The sequence below is a fragment of the Scyliorhinus canicula genome, chromosome 4 (genome assembly GCF_902713615.1).
Source record: "Scyliorhinus canicula chromosome 4, sScyCan1.1, whole genome shotgun sequence".
Lineage (NCBI taxonomy): Eukaryota > Metazoa > Chordata > Chondrichthyes > Carcharhiniformes > Scyliorhinidae > Scyliorhinus > Scyliorhinus canicula.
Window position 1 is genome coordinate 191,809,265 of NC_052149.1, and position 20,807 is coordinate 191,830,071.

Sequence of the window (20,807 nt, forward strand, 5' to 3'; positions counted from 1 at the left end):
CATCCTGAAAAAGTTTCAAAATATAACCTGTAACATTGACATACATGATAGCATGTTATCTGGCTTCCAATGAGTAAGTGGTATTGAAGACCCATGTTGTGCTTTGCTACACATTCAAAACAATTTGTTTAAAGAAGAGGGACTGGCATTGATGCTAAACACATAGTTCTGTTCAAGTATTTTCTTGGGTATAGGGGTTCTGGTAATTCCTTTTTCGTGCCAACATCTTGTTTACTGGAGAGGTTATAAATACCTGATATCTCAAATATTTACTTAATCCAGGGGCTGTAATAATACAACTCTATTGGAATTGACCAAGTTAACAGGTCGCAATCGCAATGTTTCATTGGTCTTAGTAACTTGTTGAATACTTTTCTTGTGCAAAACTATACCCAGTTAAGAATTTGGCTGTCAGTTTATCTTGATGTCTCAATATTGGTTTAATGCATGCCAATTTGCCTCTTATCAATTTGCGTGTTTCGATGTCCAAAGGCAAGTACTGTCCTGCATGTTTTCCTGAACGGATGGAGAACTTGCTTTGTGTGAATTTTCCATATTTGAAAATGCTACACCTGGTATAATACTGTTTTATAAATGTTTTTCCTCCTTTCCTGAAGTTGGGGACCTGTGCACATGTGTCTGCAGTATAATTCCACATGATAATTTTTTCTTGTCTGAACCAAGCTATTAATTTAATAGTAGCATCACTATATAGCCTGATCCAGTTTCACTTGACCTACACATCCACTTAATTGGCGGATAGCAATCAGTAGATCAAACTTTAATGGACTTAAAATTGTTTTCCCTCTTCCTAACCCAGTTGTATTGCCCCTACTATTGTTCTGGCTAACTTGACACACAGAACCTGGGACCTTGTCAATAAGTGAGGCACTAAACAACTGAACTAATAAAGAATCCCCAGACGTTTAAGGTATTTGTGGAATAATTTACATTCCACTTGAAGTTGATGAGTTGCTGTTACTCGTGTGATTTTAGAAAGAAAATGTGATCTGTTTAAACACTGGATATAAAATAGGAATATAATTTATGCAAATAATTCAGGCCTAATTATTTCTAATATAGTTGGTGGGCTTATGTCATATAATTCGTTTAAAATAAAATAAAAAATTCATACTTTCTTACATTTGCAGTTCCGCTTAATTATAACAGAGCTAGAGATTCTTCCTATTTTATAATGTGATTTTCTCCATTTTGGAAGGTAGTGAAAGCAGTTCACTTCGCATTCTTGCTTAAGCTGTTAGTTGAAAATAGAATAAAGGAAAATTTGTGTGCTGATGTACTTATTATTTTTTGTGTAGACTAAAACGGCTTTGCTTTTTGGCTGAGGGAAGATATGAGGAAGAGCTTCTCTCCTTCACCGAGTAACAGCAACTCTTTAACTACTAACAAAATTTTTGGAGTTCCTCTTAATGAGCTACAGCAACAAGGACGTCATCCAGGGAATGGAATTCGATTTTTAGTAAAACATATTGTGGAGTATCTGGAGGCATATGGTAGGTGCAGTTTTTTTTCAATGCAAATATATTGAAAACTGGGCAGAGAAATGTCTTTCATTTTCTTAGGCCTAGAAACTGATTACAGTGCAGTGAAATGTACAGAAGTAAGTTTTGGAAACATTCTCAATTTGATCTTTCAATGCTTAATTTTTAACTGGTCTTTTTATAATGTTTGTAACTTTGAAGGTACATTTAAATTTTCAGCCTAATATGAAATTTAATATATCTCTTTTCATTTCTTTCATGTATTTTTCTTGTAGCACATTGAATGTAGCTGCAATTTAAAGTTAACTCTTCTTTCAAAATCTGAATTTGTATGCTTAAAATCAAGGGGCACACTGGGGGAAAAGTTCAAGCCAATCTAATTTGATTAAGTAGTAGTACCAAAAAGAAAATGCTTTTTAAAACGTGCTGCAGAAATGATGTTCAATTGTCTTTTTAGAATGTTACCTTCTCTTGCATATATCAGCAGCAAGGCCATGCAATTCTGTTTAAAACTATAAACTCATGTAACTGGCATTTGATGAATGAATTGCATGTTAAACAAATGCATTTGGTTTCATTTTTAAAACCTTTTTATTGGCATTTGGAGTTAGAAAAACAATTTTGCCTATAAATGACAATACAATAACAATGAAATGAAAAATGAAAATCGCTTATTGTCACGAGTAGGCTTCAATTAAGTTACTGTGAAAAGCCCCTAGTCGCCACATTCCGGCGCCTGTCCGGGGAGGCTGGTACGGGAATCGAACCGTGCTGCTGGCCTGCTTGGTCTGCTTTAAAAGCCAGCAATTTAGCCGAGTGAGCTAAACCAGCCCCTGATAAGGGTGCACTGATAAACCACACCCTGATAAGGGTGTATATCAAGAATAAAAACAACAAGACATGAGCCCCTCGCTGTCACCATAACCATGACTGATGCTCCAAGACTAATTTACATTTTTTACAGTAGTGTTAATTTTTGGTGTTTTGATGGGTTCCTGCTGGGACTCCTACCATTTGGAAATAGGAGGCTACTGGTTGAGAACAGGTCTGTGACGAGGCTTGTTGTTCCACGTGCCGTGGAATCTCTCCCTGGACCCTCTTATTTCCAATGTTATTTTTTCCAGCTGTAGGAATTTAGCCAGATCTGAGAGCAATAGTACTTGTGCAACAAGATGGCTTCTTTGCATTTTGCAAATTATCATTGCTGCAAAAGGCCAAGGGGGTCAAAAGTAATGAGATTCTCAAAATCTCTAACCTTCCAGTTTAGTGCCTTTAACATTATAAAACATCCTAAGATAGATGCTTGACAGGAGATGAAAGCATAAATTGACACTGAACGGCACAAGATGATACTTGGAGCAAAAGGCCAACAGCATGGTTAAAGGGGCAGGTTTTCGGGAGTGTTTTAAAGGAAGTAGAGAGGGGGGATATGTTTAGGAAGAGCATCTCAGAGCTTCAAGACCAGGCAAGCTTGGAGGCATTTCTACCAGTAATACAACAAATTAAATCGGGGTTGTTCAGGAGGCCGGAATTGGAGAAGGACAGATTTCTCTAAGGGTTATGAGGTTGGAGGAGATTGCAGAGATGGGAAGGTGTGAGATCATAGAGAGGGATTTTAAAACCAAAATGAGGATTTAAAAACTTGCTTTGACACTGCCTACAGTCTTTGTCTATAGTCTCCAATCTTTGAAATGGGCAATCAACCATGTTCCTGAAGACATGAACCTGTAGGAACAAGCATCTTGGCAGCTGATACTTGCTACTTTTTAAAAATAAATTTAGAGTACCCAATTATTTTTATTTTTTATTTTCCAATTAAGGGGCAATTTAGCATGGCCAATCCACCTAACCTGCACATCTTTGGGTTGTGGGGGCGAAACCCACGCAGACACGGGGAGAATGTGCAAACTCCACACAGACAGTGACCCAGTGCCGGGATTCGAACCCGGGTCCTCAGCGCCGTAGGCAGCAATGCTAACCACTGTGCCACCGTGCTGCCCCTTATACTTGCTACTTTTTAGGTGGCTGTGTACTTTGGAAAAAATGGAAAGGCGATATCTTGGTGAAAAAAATTACTCTTCGTGGTTTAGAATGTAATTTGCCAAATGCTGTCGATACTAATCTGCAAAACCATTACCTCGCATTCACCGAGTCTCTGATCCCACTGTTGATGTCTATTGCCAGCCTTTGGAAATGGCCGTTAGATGTCCAGATTCATGAAAATGCCTCGAATCTGTTGTCTTATCAGTTCATATTTTGGATAGAAATTCCATTCTGAGCAATCTGTTGGAACCCCGTTAATCTGTTGCTTTGTGTCTACTTATTTTTTTTTTTAGATTTGAAATGTACAAATTGAACACAGTGGATGATGTGTTGATCCGCCAAAATAGTTCTTGGACCTTGTTTCATCTGTCCAGTTGTGCCAAAAATTGTATTGGAGTTTGATTCAACTGCTATTTTTTCATCTACTTTAATTAAAAATAAATATATTTTTGTGGATACACTGATTCGTCTCAAAATCTACTTTTATTTTGTATAACAATACATACTCATAAATGCTTGGCAGGTTAAGGCTTACAAGGCAAAGTCTGAGCTTATCCTACTTGTTCTGCATCCAGTTCTTGGGGCAGCATGTGAAGGATTCTAGACTACGACAATTCAAGATAACTCTAAAACATTGACAGCTGACGATGAATACTTTATTCTGAATTTGTGAGCATGTGGGTCTCTTAAACCCAAGTGAGTGAACAAAGAAAGTAATTATTCCCTCTGCTCCCTCCCCATGGCAAAAGTCCTATAGATTATAATGTACAATTATTATGACTCTGTAAACTTATTTTATTCTTTCTCCCTTAATGGCAATATGAGAATTATTGTGAAAAAGTCTTTATTCGAAATCTGCTGTTATGTTTTAGTTTCTTAAAATTGGTCTGGTCTAGCAGGAAACTTAATTGAGAATGCTTTCAAAACTGATGAGCCAAATGTAAAGGGTTGTTCTGCGTGTGCACAAAGAATTGTAATTTGATTTCAAATCGCCCAAAAATCAGCTTCATACAAATTAAACTATTCCACTCCTACTTTTCAGAGAATGTAGCTTTTGAATACAAAGTCAGGATGGCTTTGTTTTACATATGGATTATATTTATTGAAATGTTACTTATTTTCCAGACAATATTGAGGATGAACTTGGAAGGAAGTTGAAATGCTTCTTAGATGAGCTTCCAGCCGTTAACTACAATCTCCTGAAGTTCCTCTGTCGATTCCTGGTCAAGGTAGCAATACAAAAGGAAGAAAAGTGGACTTCGAGGAATCTTGCTGCTGTGTTTGGCCTGGATGTTTTCCAGTAAGAATTTACTTGTAGATTGTATACTTAGTTGATAAAATCAGGCTGTTGAAAATATATCATGTGTACAGCATTATATTTATATCTTCAAAGGTGAATATTTTTGAGATATTATTTGTTCGTGTTTGTTAGATCAGCATCTCTACTTTCATGTCAGAACATAGCTATTAGAGTAAAAGGGTGGACTTGTTTTCTGTTGATATGAGGTGAACAAAACCGTGCGAATATATTTAAACATTGGTACTTTTGCATTTAGATTTTTTAAAACTGCATTTACTAAACAAACATTAACACAATTGTGAACTTGTTGCTTTATTTAAATATAATTTGCCCTTTTTAAATGTAGATTATTCTAGCTTTTAACTAAACAAACAAATATCTGGAATTTGGGCATTGGAAACTCCATCTTGGATAGATTGGGTATCTGAACGTAATCTATGTTTGAACAATATTTTGCAATGGAAATTAAAACCAGAAACCTGATCAATTTATCATAAGTTACGCCATTCCTGGAAACCAATTTGGTGTTTTTCAATTGATAACTTTTGCCACTAACTCTATGTTGAGTTAAAAGCTACCTTCTTTTAAAGTTTTGTTTTTTGATTAGGCGGCACTTGTTCGACTTTGTAGATTTATACTATTTCCATATTCATGACGTTCTATAAATGCTACTTGGAGGTAGCACCACCTCACCACAGTGGAATGAAAGTATTTGTCCTAAGATGTTTCTTGTAATTTCTGCCACTGTTTATCTAATGGCTTCCCTTTTAATTTATGTTATATACCTACTTTAGCTAATCGGGGTTGTAATTTACGAGCTCCAGGTGTCCTATGGGGAAGGGAATACACTTCAGGCATTCCCTGGTAAGATTTACGCAATAATTGCCTGAAAGTGCAAACTTTCCTTTGCCATTATCCTGCCTGGGAGCCATCCAAAAATGTGATTATACTTTGTGTATGGCTCCATCTGGGTTATACCAATAGTTAACCAGAAAAGGGTTACAATTAAAATCTGTCGTAACTTCTGGGTAACTATTGCACCAACCCCAAGTGGACTCCCTGCTGCCCCCTGTCTTATCCCCAGGGCACTCTCCAAACCCTTCAGGGGCCCACTTTAGCCACCCTGTGCTCCCAGCAGGCCTTGGACTCAACCATCTGAGGCTGACTCTCCATGCACCCTACCCACTTACTTTCCCCCTGGCTTTTTGTTGATGTTTAAACCTATCAGCTTTGCGGCAGCTAATTCTATAAAATGAGTGTGTGGCTCCCTTACTTTCAACAGAGCTGCCCTAGACCCCCGGCAACACAAATGTTCAGAACTGTCCGGATCTTGCCTGGCTTGAGTCGGTAGGTTGGGTGAGGCAGGATTTCAGGGAAGTAACTGGAAGCAGCGTGGCAATCTGACACACATCTTCTACTCCTTCAAAGAATCGGCTCATCCTCGCCCTCGTGAGGTGTGCTCTGTATACCACCTTCAGCTGTATCAGCCCCAACCTCATGCATGAGGTGGAGGCATTCACTCTCTGGAGCACCTCACACCTGAACCACCCCTCTATATCCTCTCCCAACTCTACCTCCCACTTTGCTTTGAACCCATCCAGTGGTGCCGTCTCTTCCAAAACAGCTCCATATACCGCCGACACTACCCCTTTCTCCAGTCCACCTGTCGTCAGCACATCTTCCAGCAATGTGGAGGCCGGCTCCACCGGGAAGCTCTGTATCTCCTTTCTGGCAAAATCTCGAACCTGCATGTATCTAAACATTTCCCCCTGCTCCAGCCCATACTTTGCTTCTAGCTCCTTCAATCCTGTAAACCGTCCCCTAAGAAACAAATCTTTTAGTGTCTTAAACCCTTTCTCCTCCCATTTCCTAAAATTTCCATCCCACTTCCCTGGCTCAAATCTGTGGTTCCCCCGAATCGGCATTTCCTTTGACCCTGCCCCCAACCCGAAGTGTTGGCGAAACTGCCTCCAAATTCTCCAATGAAGCTATTATTACTGGACTCCTGAGTATTTCCCCAGGGCCATCGGGAGCGGAGCTGTTGCTAGTGCTTTCAATCCCGACTCCATGCACAAACTCTCCTCCATTCTGACCCACTGGGAATTGACCCTTCTGACCCAGCTCTGCACTTTCTCCACATTCGCTGCCCAATAGTAATACAGGAGGTTCGGAAGACCCAAACCCTTTGCCTGCCTTCCCCTCTGCAGCAGCACCTTCCTAACTCTGGCCACCTTTCCTCCCCATATGAACAAAGTAATCCTTCCCTCAATCTCTCTGAAAAAAGTCTTTGGCAGGAAAATCAGCAGGCATCGAAAAAGAAACGGAAATCGCGGCAACACGTTCATTTTCACCGCCTGTCCCCGACACGTAGTGACAAGAGGGAGAGCATCCCACCTTGCCAGATCAGCTTTCACTCTCCCCACCAAACTAGAAATGTTGTGTCTCTCTCCACCACCCCCCAAACCCACGGGCTACCTGCACCCCAGGTACCTAAAGTGAGTGCCTGGCCGAGGGAATGGCAGCCCCCCCAGCCGAGACACCACAAAATACTCTTTCTTGTCTAGATTTAGTTTGTACCCTGAGAAAGACCCAAACACTCGCAGCAGCTCCAATATTCCCCCTAACAACACGTCCTTTTAATTTCTTCCTACCCTTTTTGAAATGTAAGTCACCCCGATTCAGTTTTTAGCCTTGGTCACCACGCAACTATATCATTATAATGGCTATCAAGTAATATCCTTTATATTTGTACCATCAATTCATCGATCTTGTTTCAAATGCATGCATTTGAACGACTTCATTTATTTTTTTTTCTATTTTCCCCTATTTGTTGGTGAACTCTGTCCTTTCCTGTCATACTCTGGTCTTTCACTATAACCTTCTAAATTCCTCCTCGTCTGAATCCTTTCCCTGCCCCCAAGCCTATTTAGTTTAAAAACCCTTATTACAGTGTTATTTATTTGATTAACCAGGGCATGAGTCCTGGCATAGTTCAAGCACATAAAGGCATGAGAACTTTAATTAGTCCGGGACTGTTTGCCCTTAACTTTTTTTTAAATCAAATTTATTTTTTACTTAAATGAAGAAAACACTCCAAGAATGATGAAAATGCCAGTGTCAGTTGCTTGCTATGGGGAAATTGTATTTGGAAATGGCAGTACCTACTGTTACAGCATATGATTTTGCAGGATTTTTTGAATGCTCAAGATGCAATATATTTTGAAACTCCAGGTTTTCGAATGCAGCATTCGCAAAGTAATTACAGAACTCTTAAAATTCTGTAACATATCAGTATAATATATAACTTATACGAATATTTCATTTTGAAGTAGGAAATGTATCAAAGTATTTACTGGAAAATAAATGTCTCTATTCAGCATTCCATTAGCTGAACATCCAAGTGGGACGTTTTGTGCTCTAGATGCCCAAAGATGTTAAAGAAGGTTTATGATTTAGTAAACTTTATTAAATATTTATTTTGCAGTATTTGCACAGATGTGGAAGATATGAAAGAACAAGAAACGGCTAGCAATATAATGTCTGAACTTCTGGAAAATTACAGTGATTTCTTTGCTACTGAAGAGTTTCTGCCCACAGATATTTCAAATTCATTTTGTGTTGAGGTAACTTGATTTGTTAAATTTATTTACTTGAAATTAAACCTCATGTTTCCTGGGGTCAGAAAAGTTAAATGATGTTTTCAACTAAATTATGATATTGGAACTTGGGAGTTGCTAGGCCAAAGGGTCAGTTAGTTTGCCTTCTACCCTCCTGGTAGCTCCATGATTAAAGGGTGAAGGCATTGTTGACCAATCCTAATCCACTATTCAATAAAAGTCCCAAACATGATGTGAGGAAAACTTGTAAGTGGTGGAAAGCTTTAGAACTATAGCTCCAAAGTCGCTTGTTCATCCCAAGCATTCTACACTTCATTTGCCATGTCTCGGAAAGCTTAACATTTTTATTTTCCAAACGCAACTTTGTCATTTGCGTTTTGATAAATCTACACTTTTTCCCCCACTGACTCCCTGGGGAGCCTGTTCTGTGGGTCTGACCAACCCCAGCCCTGGAATGTCTCCTCTGTTCAAGATGAGGTTAAACAGCTTATCATTGTCTAGTCCCTTTGGAATCCTTGAGTATCCAATTCTTTACTTTCTAATTAAGTGGCATGGCCAATGCGTCTATCCTGCACACTTTTTTTTTTTGGCTTGTGGAGGTGAAACCAAGCATTCACGGGGAAAGTATGCAAACTCCACACGGACAATGACCTGGGGCTGGTATTGAATCTGTGTCCTCGGCGTCGTGAGGCAGCAGTGCTAACCACTGCACCGCTGTGCCATGTGTCCCTTTGGAATCCTATAAACCACAACCAAATCACCACTTTGCCTTCTTTCTTTCAATGAGAATGTGGCTAAATTATATAATTACTTCTCGTAAATCCACTCCTTCCGTCCCCTCAATCATTCAGTATTATTTCAAAAGCTTCAAAGTGTTTTTTGTATGGTAGCAGTAAGAACTGTACACGGTGTTCTAAGTGCAGTTGGATTAATAATATATAAAGTGGCAGGGTTAACATAGCAGATCCCAACATTTATTTGACTTGCTTTGCTCACTGTCACTGAGTCTTGTTATGCTCGCCTATATTTTTGTCAGTTGGAACCGCCAGATTACACTCCTCCAAGCATATTATTTTTCTTCCATTTAAGTAATGGCCTGATGGCAAAGACTTTGCATTTCTTTGTATTGGATTTTATCTGCCGCATGTATGCTTAAACCCCCCCCTGTTTTTCCTCTGTGACTCCCTTGGGTTCCCTCCTCACCTCTCTCCCTTGGATGGTGTACTTGTTCTTCAGGTGGAGAAATTTTGACAGGTCTGCCAGTCAGCCTGCAGCTGTGGGTGGTGCCAGCTGCTGTTGCCAGCCGAACAGGATTTTACGGCATGCAATAAAGGAAGCAAAAGCCAGGGTGTTGGTCCTCTTTCCCCATATGGAGTTCTGACTCGTCCAATATCCCAAAGACTGTCACTCTTGGCCACAGCTCCACCCTCGCCCCACAACCTAGGACATCGTCTCAAAAAAGGCGACCAGTCTGGGGCAGGCTCAGAACATGTGGGTGCGGTTGGTCGGGCCTCACTGGCACCGTTCGCATTCAGCCTCCACCTCCAGGAAGAACCTACTCATTTGAGTTCTGATTAGTGTACTCTGTGCACCACTTTAAACTGCATGAGGGTTAGCCTTGTGCAGGAGGAGTCTTTGTCTTTTTTGGGCATCAGCGCTATTGTGGTCTGCGTTAGCGTAGGAGGCAGGGCAAATTTTTATAGTCTGCCGGAATTCCATCGGATCCCGGTGCCTTCCCCGCCGGCATGGAGATGCTCTGCATGATCTCTTCCTGCTCTATTGGTACTTCCAGTTCCCCATGCCTATCGTGTCCCACGACTGGCATGTCTAGTCCATCGAGGAACCATTTCATCCTTCGGTAGAAGGTCTCAAATGCTCGGTTGACCTTTTTTGGTTCGGCTACCAGTCCACCTCTGCTGTCCTTCACCTGCGCTATCTCCCTCATGGCTGCCTGCTTTCTCAGCTGGTGAGCCAGTAGGTAGGTGTGGCTCATCTTTTCTCCATGTTCGAGAAGGTTCCCCCCCCCACCCCCAAGACCTTGTTGGCCAAAAGGTTTGTATCTAACCTCACATCCGTGTAATGTGGAACATGGGTAGCACAGTGGTTAGCACAGTTGGTTAGGTGCCAGGGACCCCAGTTCGATTCCTGACTTGGGTCACTGTCTGTACGGAGTCTGCACGTTCTCCCCGTGTCTGCGTGAGTTTCCTTTGGGCGCTCCGGTTTCCTCCTGCAAGTCCTAAAAGACGTGCTTGTTAGGTGAATTGGACATTCTGAATTCTCCCTCGGTGTACCCGAACAGGTGCTGGAGTGTGGCGACTAGGGGATTTTTGCAGTAACTTTGTCGCAGTGTAAGCCTACTTGTGACACTAATAAAGATTATTATGATTATTATTAGATGACTATTGCAGAGTATTCCACCCTTACTATTTCTGGAAGCAACGATTTCCCACTGCAAAAAAAAAAGTCAATCCGTGTGTATACCTTGTGCACTGGCGAAAAAGAATGAGAATTCCTTCTCACTGGGGTGTGGGAACCGCCATGGGTCCACTGCCCCCACATGCTCCATGAATGCTCCCAGTAGCCGTGCCTGTCTTTTTTTCCCTGTTCTAAGGCTCGATCGGCCTGTCAGATAGGCCCTGTAAACAGTTGAAGTCACCTCCCATGATCAGTCAATGTCTGTCTGGGATTTCCGCCATGGTCTTTTTTTATGAAATCTGTGGCATCTCAGTTCGTGTTTGCCAGAGCTACCATTGCCCTGTCCAGGACACCGCTGACCAGACGTACCATCCCCCTAGGTTCATAAACGTCCTTCTCACCGTAAACACCGTCCTCTTGCTAATCAGTATAGCTACTTCCCCTAGCCCTTGTCCCATAGTGATACATCTGTCCCATCCAACCTTTCCTTACCTGCAGTTGGTTGTTCTCCCTCTGGTGTGTCTCTTGCAGAAAGACTATGTTGGCTTTCAAACTTCTCAAATTGATGAAGACTCTGGATCTTTTCACTGGACTGTTTTAAGTTCCCTGACATTCCAGGTGATAATCCTGGTCGGGGGTTTTTTTCCTCCCCGCTCCTGCGGTATCAACCATACTTACCAGGTGGCCGTGCGCCTTCACTCCGGGTTTGCGTTTGTTAGCATACCGTACAAAATGGCCACGGCCACTGTTCTCACCATGAGGCTGGGCTGCTATTATCCGGTGTATCCTTTGTCAAGGTGCACCCAACATGGCTGCCACCTGTGCGGACACCACATGGGTGCACTCTGGCGCCATCTTGTTCTCTCAACCAGCACCTTACCTGCCGAAGCCAATCTGAAAAACAACCCATTCTTCCCATCGTGTTCCTTTTGTTGCCCCCCCCCCCCCCCCCCCCCCCCCCCCCCCAACCTTCTGTCTGTTTTCCTGTGTTAGCTGTCCATGCTAGTGTGATGACCACCCTCCCCGGGGCTGATCTTACTCCTGACTTATGCCCGTTGACTGTCCGCTTTCTCTGCCTGTACCTCATTCTCTCTTGCATTTCCCTGTCCTCGCCCTTCCCTTTGATCAATCTTTTTGATCGGAGCGAGGCAGCACAGACGCGTGCAAACATATCAAGCGTTCAAGAAGTCTCTACCTCTTTAGCTTTCCTTCTCTATTCCACCTTCATTGCTGCGTCGTCTGCCTTTTGTCCAGGCTGTTTGTCCGCACAAATTTGTTCTGCTGGGGTGCTGAAGTAACGCTCCTTGATTTGGAATGTGACCCAGAGCCTGGCTGTGAACAGCATTCCCAATTTTAATTTGTTCTTTTACAGGGCCGATTTTACCTAATTAAATTCGACCCTGCGTTTTGCCAGGTCGGCCCCAATGTCCTAATATACTCTGATTTTGTGTGCTATCCAGATACTCACTGTGTAATGTTGCACGTTTTGGTATGTGGGCAAAACGCGTTTATTGGGGTGTATTAACTTCCAAGTGCTTAACACCACTAGGCTCTGTTCTATGTATTTATTCAGCTTAGGAGTCGCCAGGTGCCGTATAGACACCGTCACGAGTATTCCAAGGTCAAGTTCAAAGTAATAAAGACGATACACCGATTTAGTAAGGTCCAAACGATAATATTTATTATACAGTTATAATAAATACTCATGCACACACTAAGAGACTAAGCTATGACTAAACTAAAGTAATCAGAATACTTATCTGACAGGGACAGGCAAGGTCAGGGAGCGAGGCCTTCGTCCTGGTCTTGGGCTGCAACCTTCAGCAAGCGTTCTGGTCACTGGGGGTTCTAGCGGGCTTAGTTCGCGTAGCGAGCGTCGTACTGGCACTTACGGTTCGGCGGCTGGTGCTCAACGGCTGGAGTCAGGAGGTAGCTTCAAGGTCTTGGTCAGGACCGGAGCACGGAACAACAGACCGGACAACACGAGGTCCCTGTCTTTTATAGGGATCCCATTGTCCTTCCCTCTTCTTGGGCGGGCTTTAACCTTTGGTTATCTATTGGGTCAATTCCTCATCGATACTGTTTTAGTTCCCCAATGCGAGGGGGTCTCTGTGATGGGGGGGGCGTTTCTTATGCCCTTTTGTTTGGAGGTTTCTGGTGCCTCGATGTCTGGGCCTTGATTCAAATGTGTCCATTCAGAGTCAAATGCTTCTATTGTGTGGGTGTTCAGGTCTGATTGCCTCATTAGTATGCAAAGCGTTTTGCCATTTGCACCTAACTAAGGTCTTCTCACCTGAGCCCAAACTGGTTTCTGCTACTTGCAGAATGCAAAATGCTGTCTTTGCAGACTGCTGTTTTGGCTAAACTGCCTGTTTCCCTGCAGTCTTAGCGCTTGGCTTACTTTGTAGCTCAGCGTCCATTTTAGGTGGCTACATTCCCTCCTTGTGATCCTCACAATCCAAATATTGTGAAGGATCACCTATGTACGTTGCCTTGAGTGCATCTGGGTTGCCTTCTTTGTGTCCCCTGACCTCTTGCCAGTTCCTGGGCTACTCTATCTTAAACTATGGGAAGAAAATTTTTTTACCTTACATCTCTACTTGGCGCTATGTCAAAGGGGACATGCATTACCAAACTGGGAACCTCTACCTATCACAATTATCCTTAACTTAACTGAAACATTTCCTCACACTCTAAAACCTTAACCATTCACACCACAACATCACACTTCCTAACTCTGCAGTCGAGTATAGGACAATATAATACAGGGTCGAATTTTTATTCATTACACAGTTCTTTATTCATCATGGGGCAAAGGGGATTGATGAAATCGGAAAATAGGAGATCGAACTCCATAGACGGAAGGGCAGGAACGGGAGGCTCTCCTCTTCCACTTCCTCAACCTGAGGGTCTGTACAAGTATGGCGAGGATCGCAATCACCAGTAGTGATTCGATTACGTATGACATGGAGTACCATGTCATAAATTTTGTGCACCAGGTCTGAACCTCACTGATCAGAGCTGAGCACTGGGGAGTGGCTGTAAGGGAAACATTTACGGTGGGGGTTGTGGGGGAAACGTGTCTTGCCTCCACACAAACAGATATAACAGTTAAAAGCAATAGGTGAGCTTCCATCATCTTCAACTTGTTCTTCCTTCTTTCTTCCTCCTGTATGGACAATCCTTGCTTCGATCCCTGTCTCGTCCTTCGAAAGCTATGGGATCAAGCACAGTATCTGTCAATACACAGTTTAAGATCTTTACCTGTTAGTGCATCTGTCTTTTAAATTCCAAATGACCCTTTAAAAATGACTGGCCAAGTCACACCCTGTGACTCCCCTCATTTTTTTTTTTCAAAAGCGAATTTGCAGACCAGAATACACCTAACAATCCTTCTCCTGCGAGCCGTCTCGCAGGCTTTGCTAGTTTACCATCCGAATGTTTCCGGATGTAAATAGCATGTGGGATGGCGGCCTAAGGGCTGCCTAACGAAAAATGAAAACAAAATTTTGAAAGAAACGTCCGAATGAGTTGCGTATGGGCCGCGACGGGTACGAGTTGGATGGGATCCCCGGGTAGGGCGTGCTGTGCCATACCCGAGCTTGGCTGACCAAGGTTGGTTCTCAGACAGGGCGGGTCCTCAGTGCCGTTTGTCCACTGCCTGAGTAACCTGGATTAAACGGGTATGAATGTGTTAACCGTGACTTGCAGCCTCTATTCACCGAATAGAGGGGCACCTAAAAACAATGGAGGAGCCAAGATGCTCCTTCATCTGAAAACATGAGCTGGGCTTCAGACAATTTAGCTGATAAGGTGAGCTGCTCACCATAGAAGTTCTCAGAGGTTTCGGCAGAGAAACTAAAGTGCGTGTAAGGTGGTCACAAGCCTTACAACTTTGAAAAGATCTCCAATCAAACTGGTGTTTTGGAACCGAAGTTCTCAAAGGTATCGGCGGACAAACTAACGTGTATGTGAGGTGGTCACAATCTTTTCAGCTGAAAAGAAGATGTCCATCCTCCAACTGAACCATTTACATTCCTGAAAGACAAACAAACATAAAACGATAGACAAACATACGTGCAGGTTCCATCAGAAAGGACATCGCTTCCCTCAAGCGATTCCTATTTTACATCATCTGGACACCTCACTTTTCCTCTGTCTCTGTGAACAGGGTCACAAAGGGGTTGCCGTATCGGGATTCAGACACCGTGTCGTCCTGCTCTCCCGGATCCCACACCCTTGTGTGGATCAGGCATGCTATTTTGGAATTGTGTGACCGGGGGTCACTTTCGTCATTGCGGACAAGTCTGTATGAATTGTCCCTGTGCCATAGTGTTGTGTCAAGTGTGTTGTCGGGGTAGTCGGGGTCGGGTGGTGGTTCTGGGTTTTTAAGGTAAGTGACTTCCATGGGGTCACTGGAGTCGGGGTCGTAGTTGGTGCAGTGTGGGCTGTATGGCTGTGTGCTGTCGCTGTCCTCAGAGTCAGTGTCTGTCCTGCTGTCTCTGATGTGGCAGCTTGTGGGCGTTTCGGGGCGTGGTCTGTCGTGGTCTGTGGGCGGAGTCGTGGGCGAGTCCGTTGATGAACTGGTCTGTGAGGGGGATGGTGGAAAAGTGTCTCTAGTGGGCGGGGTGAAGTGTTCTGCTGCATCTAGCAGTACATGATGAGCATGGTTAGACTGTGTCCCATATGCTTTAAGCTGGTTAATATGAAACCACGCGGTCTTCCCATTAGGATATTTTATCCTGTAAACTGAGGGGCTAATTTTATCCGAAATTGAGTATGGGCCGGAATATTTTGGAGCCAAAAAACTGCTGGGGTTGTAAACAGATAACATTACCTGTTGCCCAACCTGGAATTCTGTGGGGTGTACGGTCTTATTAAAACAAGCTGTGCGTTGTTGACGACGTTTGCCTAGCTGAACTGCGGCTGCAATCTGTGCAGACCTCACAGTCTCAACCAAGTCTTTAACCGTCTTTTCGTGTGTGAGGGCCGTCACCTCGGGGCTGGTCATGTCCAGTCCTAAAAGGAATTCTGTCCCTTTCATAGGGCGTCCGGTCATGAGTGTGTGTGGTGTGTAGCCTGTGGAAGTGGAAACAGTGTTCCTTATGAACATGAGTGCAAATGGGAGCACTGAATCCCATGTGGAGTTGTTCTCCTGTACCATTTTTCTAAGCGTTGTTTTTAGGGTCCGATTCATGCGCTCCACAATCCCGCTGGACTGTGGATGATACGCAATGTGGAAATTTTGTTTTATGCCGAATATTGTCAGGACGTTCTTCATGACCCGTCCTGTGAAGTGAGATCCCTGGTCCGAATCAATACCTCGGGGTAAACCCCATCTCGTGAAGATGTGGTGGGTCAGGATCTTTGCAGCTGTCTTAGCTGTATTTGTTCTAGAGGGGAATGCCTCTACCCATTTGGTAAAGGTATCGATGACCACCAGAACGTATTTATAGCCATTCCTACAAGGGGGCAATGGTCCTATAAAATCGATCTGGAGGTTTGTCCAGGGGCCGTTAACTGGGCGAGTATGCCGAAGTTGTGCTTTCTTAGAATACCTCTCCGGGTTATTCTGAGCACAAATAAGGCAATTCTCAATATAATGCGTTACATCAGTCCTGAGATTAGGCCACCAACAGAGTTGCCTGAGGTGCCTCGTTGTTGCATCAATTCCCTGATGCCCGTGGTTATCATGGAATAAAGCAATCATTGCATTCCTGTCCTGCTGCGGGACCACATAAAGTTGTTCCTTTATGATCACACCCTCATGTGTGATCAGTGTGTGTTTAAATCTCTCGTACTCTGGCACAAAGTTGCCTTTGAAAACCTCCCTGAGGTCCTTATCCTGCTTCTGTGCTGCTACAAGATCTTTAATATCTGTCTGTGAGATTTGGACTGCGCTCACAGGGGCTGGTGCGCTAGCTGGGGGGGTCCATAAGTGTCCTCGCCTGGAACCTGCCTTAGCCAGTGCGTCGGCTTTTACATTCCCGGGGGGGATGACCTATGGTGGCTTCTTACTTTTATTATTCCGAAGGTCCTGTCCTTCGCTTTTTCTAAAATATGCTGGAGTAGAGGGGCTGATGGAAGGGGTTTCCCGTCTGCGGAGACAAAACCTCGTGACCTCCACAGGGGCAGAAAATCTGTTAAGCTATTACAGACATATAAGCTGTCTGAATATATGTCTGCTGGGCTGGGGAAAGAAGCGGGGTGGTCCACTATATACGCTATGGCTGCGAGCTCTGCTGCCTGCGCGCCTAAGTGGCCTGGTAACTTTAAAGCTATCTCTTCGAGAGCGCGCCCCTGCGCGTCCTCTACATCGATGCCGCATCCTGTGATACGCTCACCTTCTAAAACTGTGGATGAACCGTCTACGTAAATCCTCAGTGGTCCACACGTGTCTGTGGGTTGGGGGCTTTGTTTTGGGTTCCCTATCTTCCTGGGGGGTGTTTTTGCGGTAAAGGGTCCTGTGTTATGCAGGGGAGCTACAATTTCACAGTCATGGGGCTGTCCGGGGTATTGGAGGTTGTCTGCTAAATATGTGTGTGTGCGGGTCCGTTTTACTGTAATGTCCCGTCCTTGTAAAAGTAGTGTCCATCTAGCTGCCCTAATCTGGCTAACTGAACCGTCCTTCAGTCGACCGTCTAGGAGTAGCTGTGTGGGTGTGTGTTCGGTCAGAATAGTAATGGGGTTGAGTCCGGTAATGTATGAGAAGTATTGTACTGCTCAGAAGACAGCAAGGAGGTGCCTCTCACAGGCAGAGAATCCTTGTTCTACCGGGTCTAACAGTCGGGAGGCATAAGCCACTGGTCTTAGCTGCTCGTGCCGTTCCTGAAGCAACACGGCCGAGAGGGTCAGATCGGTGCTCGCTACCTCTATTGCATAGGGGGAAAGTTGGTCTGGGACTAGCAGCGCGGGTGCTGCGCTAAGGGCTCATTTTAACTCCTCCACAGCCTCTGTATGCTGCGGAAGCCATTCCCAGGGGGCTCCTTTCTTAAGGAGGTCTGAGAGTGGGGCGGCTTTTGTCGCGAATCCGTCGATGTGGTTCCGACAATAGCCAACCAGTCCTAAAAACGACCGGAGGGCCGAAACATTTTGGGGAAGGGGCAATTTGACAATCGAATCAATTCTTTTGAATTCGATCTCGCGTTTGCCGTGTGTGATGACTGTTCCCAAATACATCACTTTATTTTCCAAAATCTGGGCCTTTTTTGGGTTAACTTTACATCCAATTGAAGTCAACAGTTCCAGGAGTTCGGCCAGAAGCGTAACGTGCTCTGCCTTTGTGTCTGTCTGCAGTAGTAGGTCGTCTACATACTGTATCAGACATTCGGGGCGGGAGAATTTCTCTAAACCACTTGCCAGCTGTCGGTGGAAAATGGAGGGGGAATTGTGGAATCCTTGTGGGAGGCATGTCCACATATACTGCTGTGATTTGAAAGTGAAGGCAAATTTGTACTGGCACGCTTTTGCCAATGGTATTGACCAGAATCCGTTACTGATGTCCAATACCGTGAAGTATTTGGAGTTGAGTCCCTGCTTGAGCATGGTCTCTGGACTAGTAGCTACCGTTGGGGCTACTGCGGGGGTGACTTTGTTGAGTTCCCGATAATCGATGGTCAGACGCCATGATCCATCGGGCTTCCTCACTGGCCAAATAGGGGCATTATTGGTCGAGGCTACCGTTCTGAGCACACCTTGCTCCAATAAGCTTCCTATCACCTTTTCTATTTCCACCTCTGCTTCCAGGGGAAATCTATACTGTTTCTGTGGTCGGGGGTCCTGTCCGGTAACGTGAACTGGTCCAGTCATTCTGCCACAGTCATGACGGTGACTGGCAAATGCTGTCCTGTGTTTGTTCAGTAGGGCTTTTATTTGTCTGTCGGTGTGGAGTGTAGTCAGGTCAAATGAGTACTCTCCCACTGCGCTAATCCGATTAGCGTAGTCTCCTACTGTGAGGGTGGCTGGTGCTCTGTCTGATCTAGCCATGCGCCAGACACACTGGTTCACTGGGTCGAATGACAAGCTATGAGCGTTCATAAAATCTATCCCCAGGATGTGTTCTGCTGTCCGGGGAAGATTTACTAAAACAACGGGGTGTTTGGTTGAGATGTTCCCTAGCTGGATCGCTACGGGTGCTGTGATATGTCCCTGCTGCGAGTGTCCGGTGAACCCGCTAAGTGTAATGGTGGATGTGGTCGGCCACGTGTCTGCGTGTGCCGTGGTCGTAGAGTTAATGGTGGTGCGGGAGCCTCCTGTGTCCCAAAGTAACTCTATGGGCTTCCCTTTTACTCTCGCTGTGACTACGGGTCTCCCTGATGGATCCCATAGTGTGTCACAGACCCAAGTGGGGGAGCCCGAACACCGTCAGTTCGTCTCGTCCACATTGGTGGGTCCTGACTGTACTGCTATATTGTGGATGGGTTTTGCCTTACTGCGGTTCAGAGTGCCTGTCTGCTGGCCTCTCTGAGATCGCTGGGGTGCATTGCATTCTTTTGCCCAATGCCCTAACTGTCCACAGTTATAGCACTCCTGTCCTTTCTGCTGTGAGCTGCTCTTCCCTTCATTTACCCATGCGGGTTTCTGGTGCTCTCTCACTGCCTGAATATCTGCGGCAGCCTGAGCCTCTTCTGGGGATTGAACCTTACTCTTTCCCTGAATTGATTGCTCCCAAGCGCGGGACAACCTTTTCAGGACCCATTTCTCATTATGGGCCTCTTCTGAGGGGTCATAACTGTTGCAAGCGCTCTGTCCTGCCTCTGTCGCGTGTGAGATTATGGTGCGCGTCCATTTGACCATATTTTCCCGGCTCAAATGCGCTCTATTTAAATCGCCGAAAACTGCGTTGAAATGAATCCACAGCCTTCCTGCGAATGCTGTGGGGTGTTCGGATCTTTTCTGCCGGCACTTATTAAGTCCTTCCACGGGGTCACCTCGATTATACCCTATGGCATCTAAAATGGAGGTGTGCATCTCCTCTAGGGTGCCTCCGGCAACGTTCTGTGGGTCGGGGAGGGCTGCTACCACGGACTGGTCTAAGCTCAGCACGGTGAGCTTAACCTGCTCTCTCTCATCCAGGCCGTACATGGTCGCCTGTTGCTTTACTTTAGCAAAGAACTGGTGGGGGTCTGCGGTGGGGAGGAACGGAGTGATCTTCTCACATGCGTCCCTGAGCTGGGTTACAGTTAAGGGGGTGGTGTAGGTTATATCTGGTGCGCCTTCTGTTGTAGCTTTTCTCTGCGTGGTTACGGGATTCATGGGTGCGGTTATGATCTGATCTGTGGGGGGTGGGGGTGCCTGCCTTTTCTGTTGCGCTGCTGGCGCACATGTTCCCTGAACATATCGCTGCGCTGTCTCACTTAATTCTTGCCAATCTGGGGCATTTTCTCCATCTAACTGGGTTCCAAAGGTGCTTTGGAACCCATTTTGCACCGAAAGCAGCGATTGCAGCTCTGCAATCTGTTTCCTGCATTTCGCGTGATCCACAGTACTTTGCCTTTGCTCTGTGGTTGCAGCATGGAGTGCTCTCAAAGCTGCTTTGAGATCAGAGCATTGCCTCTGCAAAGCCTCCACCTGCTTGTCTGATTCTTCTCTTATCAGAACGGCACGTTGCACGTCCTGATAAGCCTTTTCGTACTGGGTCTGGGAACTGCTGAGATGGGCTAGACAAGACTGATGTGCCCTCTTGGCATCATCCACCTCTCTACCTTTCTCTGCCAACTTCCCTCTTAGATCCAGATTTTCCTTCTCAATGTCCCTGACATCGACCTTATTCATTCGGTTCCTTTCTTCTAAATCTGCCCGGAGCGTCCTGACGACCTCCTCTGTGCCTCGCAATTGTGCCAAACAGGACACAATCGCCATCGGCTTACGTGCTTTACTAAGGTTCTTTTTGTGAATTTGAGAGAGGTTCTCCCACCAAGTATGTCCTAT

General features: G+C 44.8%; 1 protein-coding gene across 3 annotated transcripts in view; it reads left to right on the forward strand.

The window, feature by feature from the left end:
• Nucleotides 1-20,807, forward strand: part of LOC119965263 (protein FAM13B-like) — a 212,025-nt gene that overhangs the window by 19,647 nt on the left and 171,571 nt on the right. For 2 of the 3 annotated variants that reach the window (XM_038795769.1, XM_038795770.1), the window contains exons 3-5: nucleotides 1,320-1,514; nucleotides 4,671-4,845; nucleotides 8,330-8,468. In XM_038795769.1, the coding sequence (XP_038651697.1) occupies nucleotides 1,355-1,514; nucleotides 4,671-4,845; nucleotides 8,330-8,468 (474 nt within the window). In that variant the 5' untranslated portion in view covers nucleotides 1,320-1,354. The remainder of the gene's footprint in view (nucleotides 1-1,319; nucleotides 1,515-4,670; nucleotides 4,846-8,329; nucleotides 8,469-20,807) is intronic. The other variant, XM_038795771.1, reaches the window with a different exon arrangement.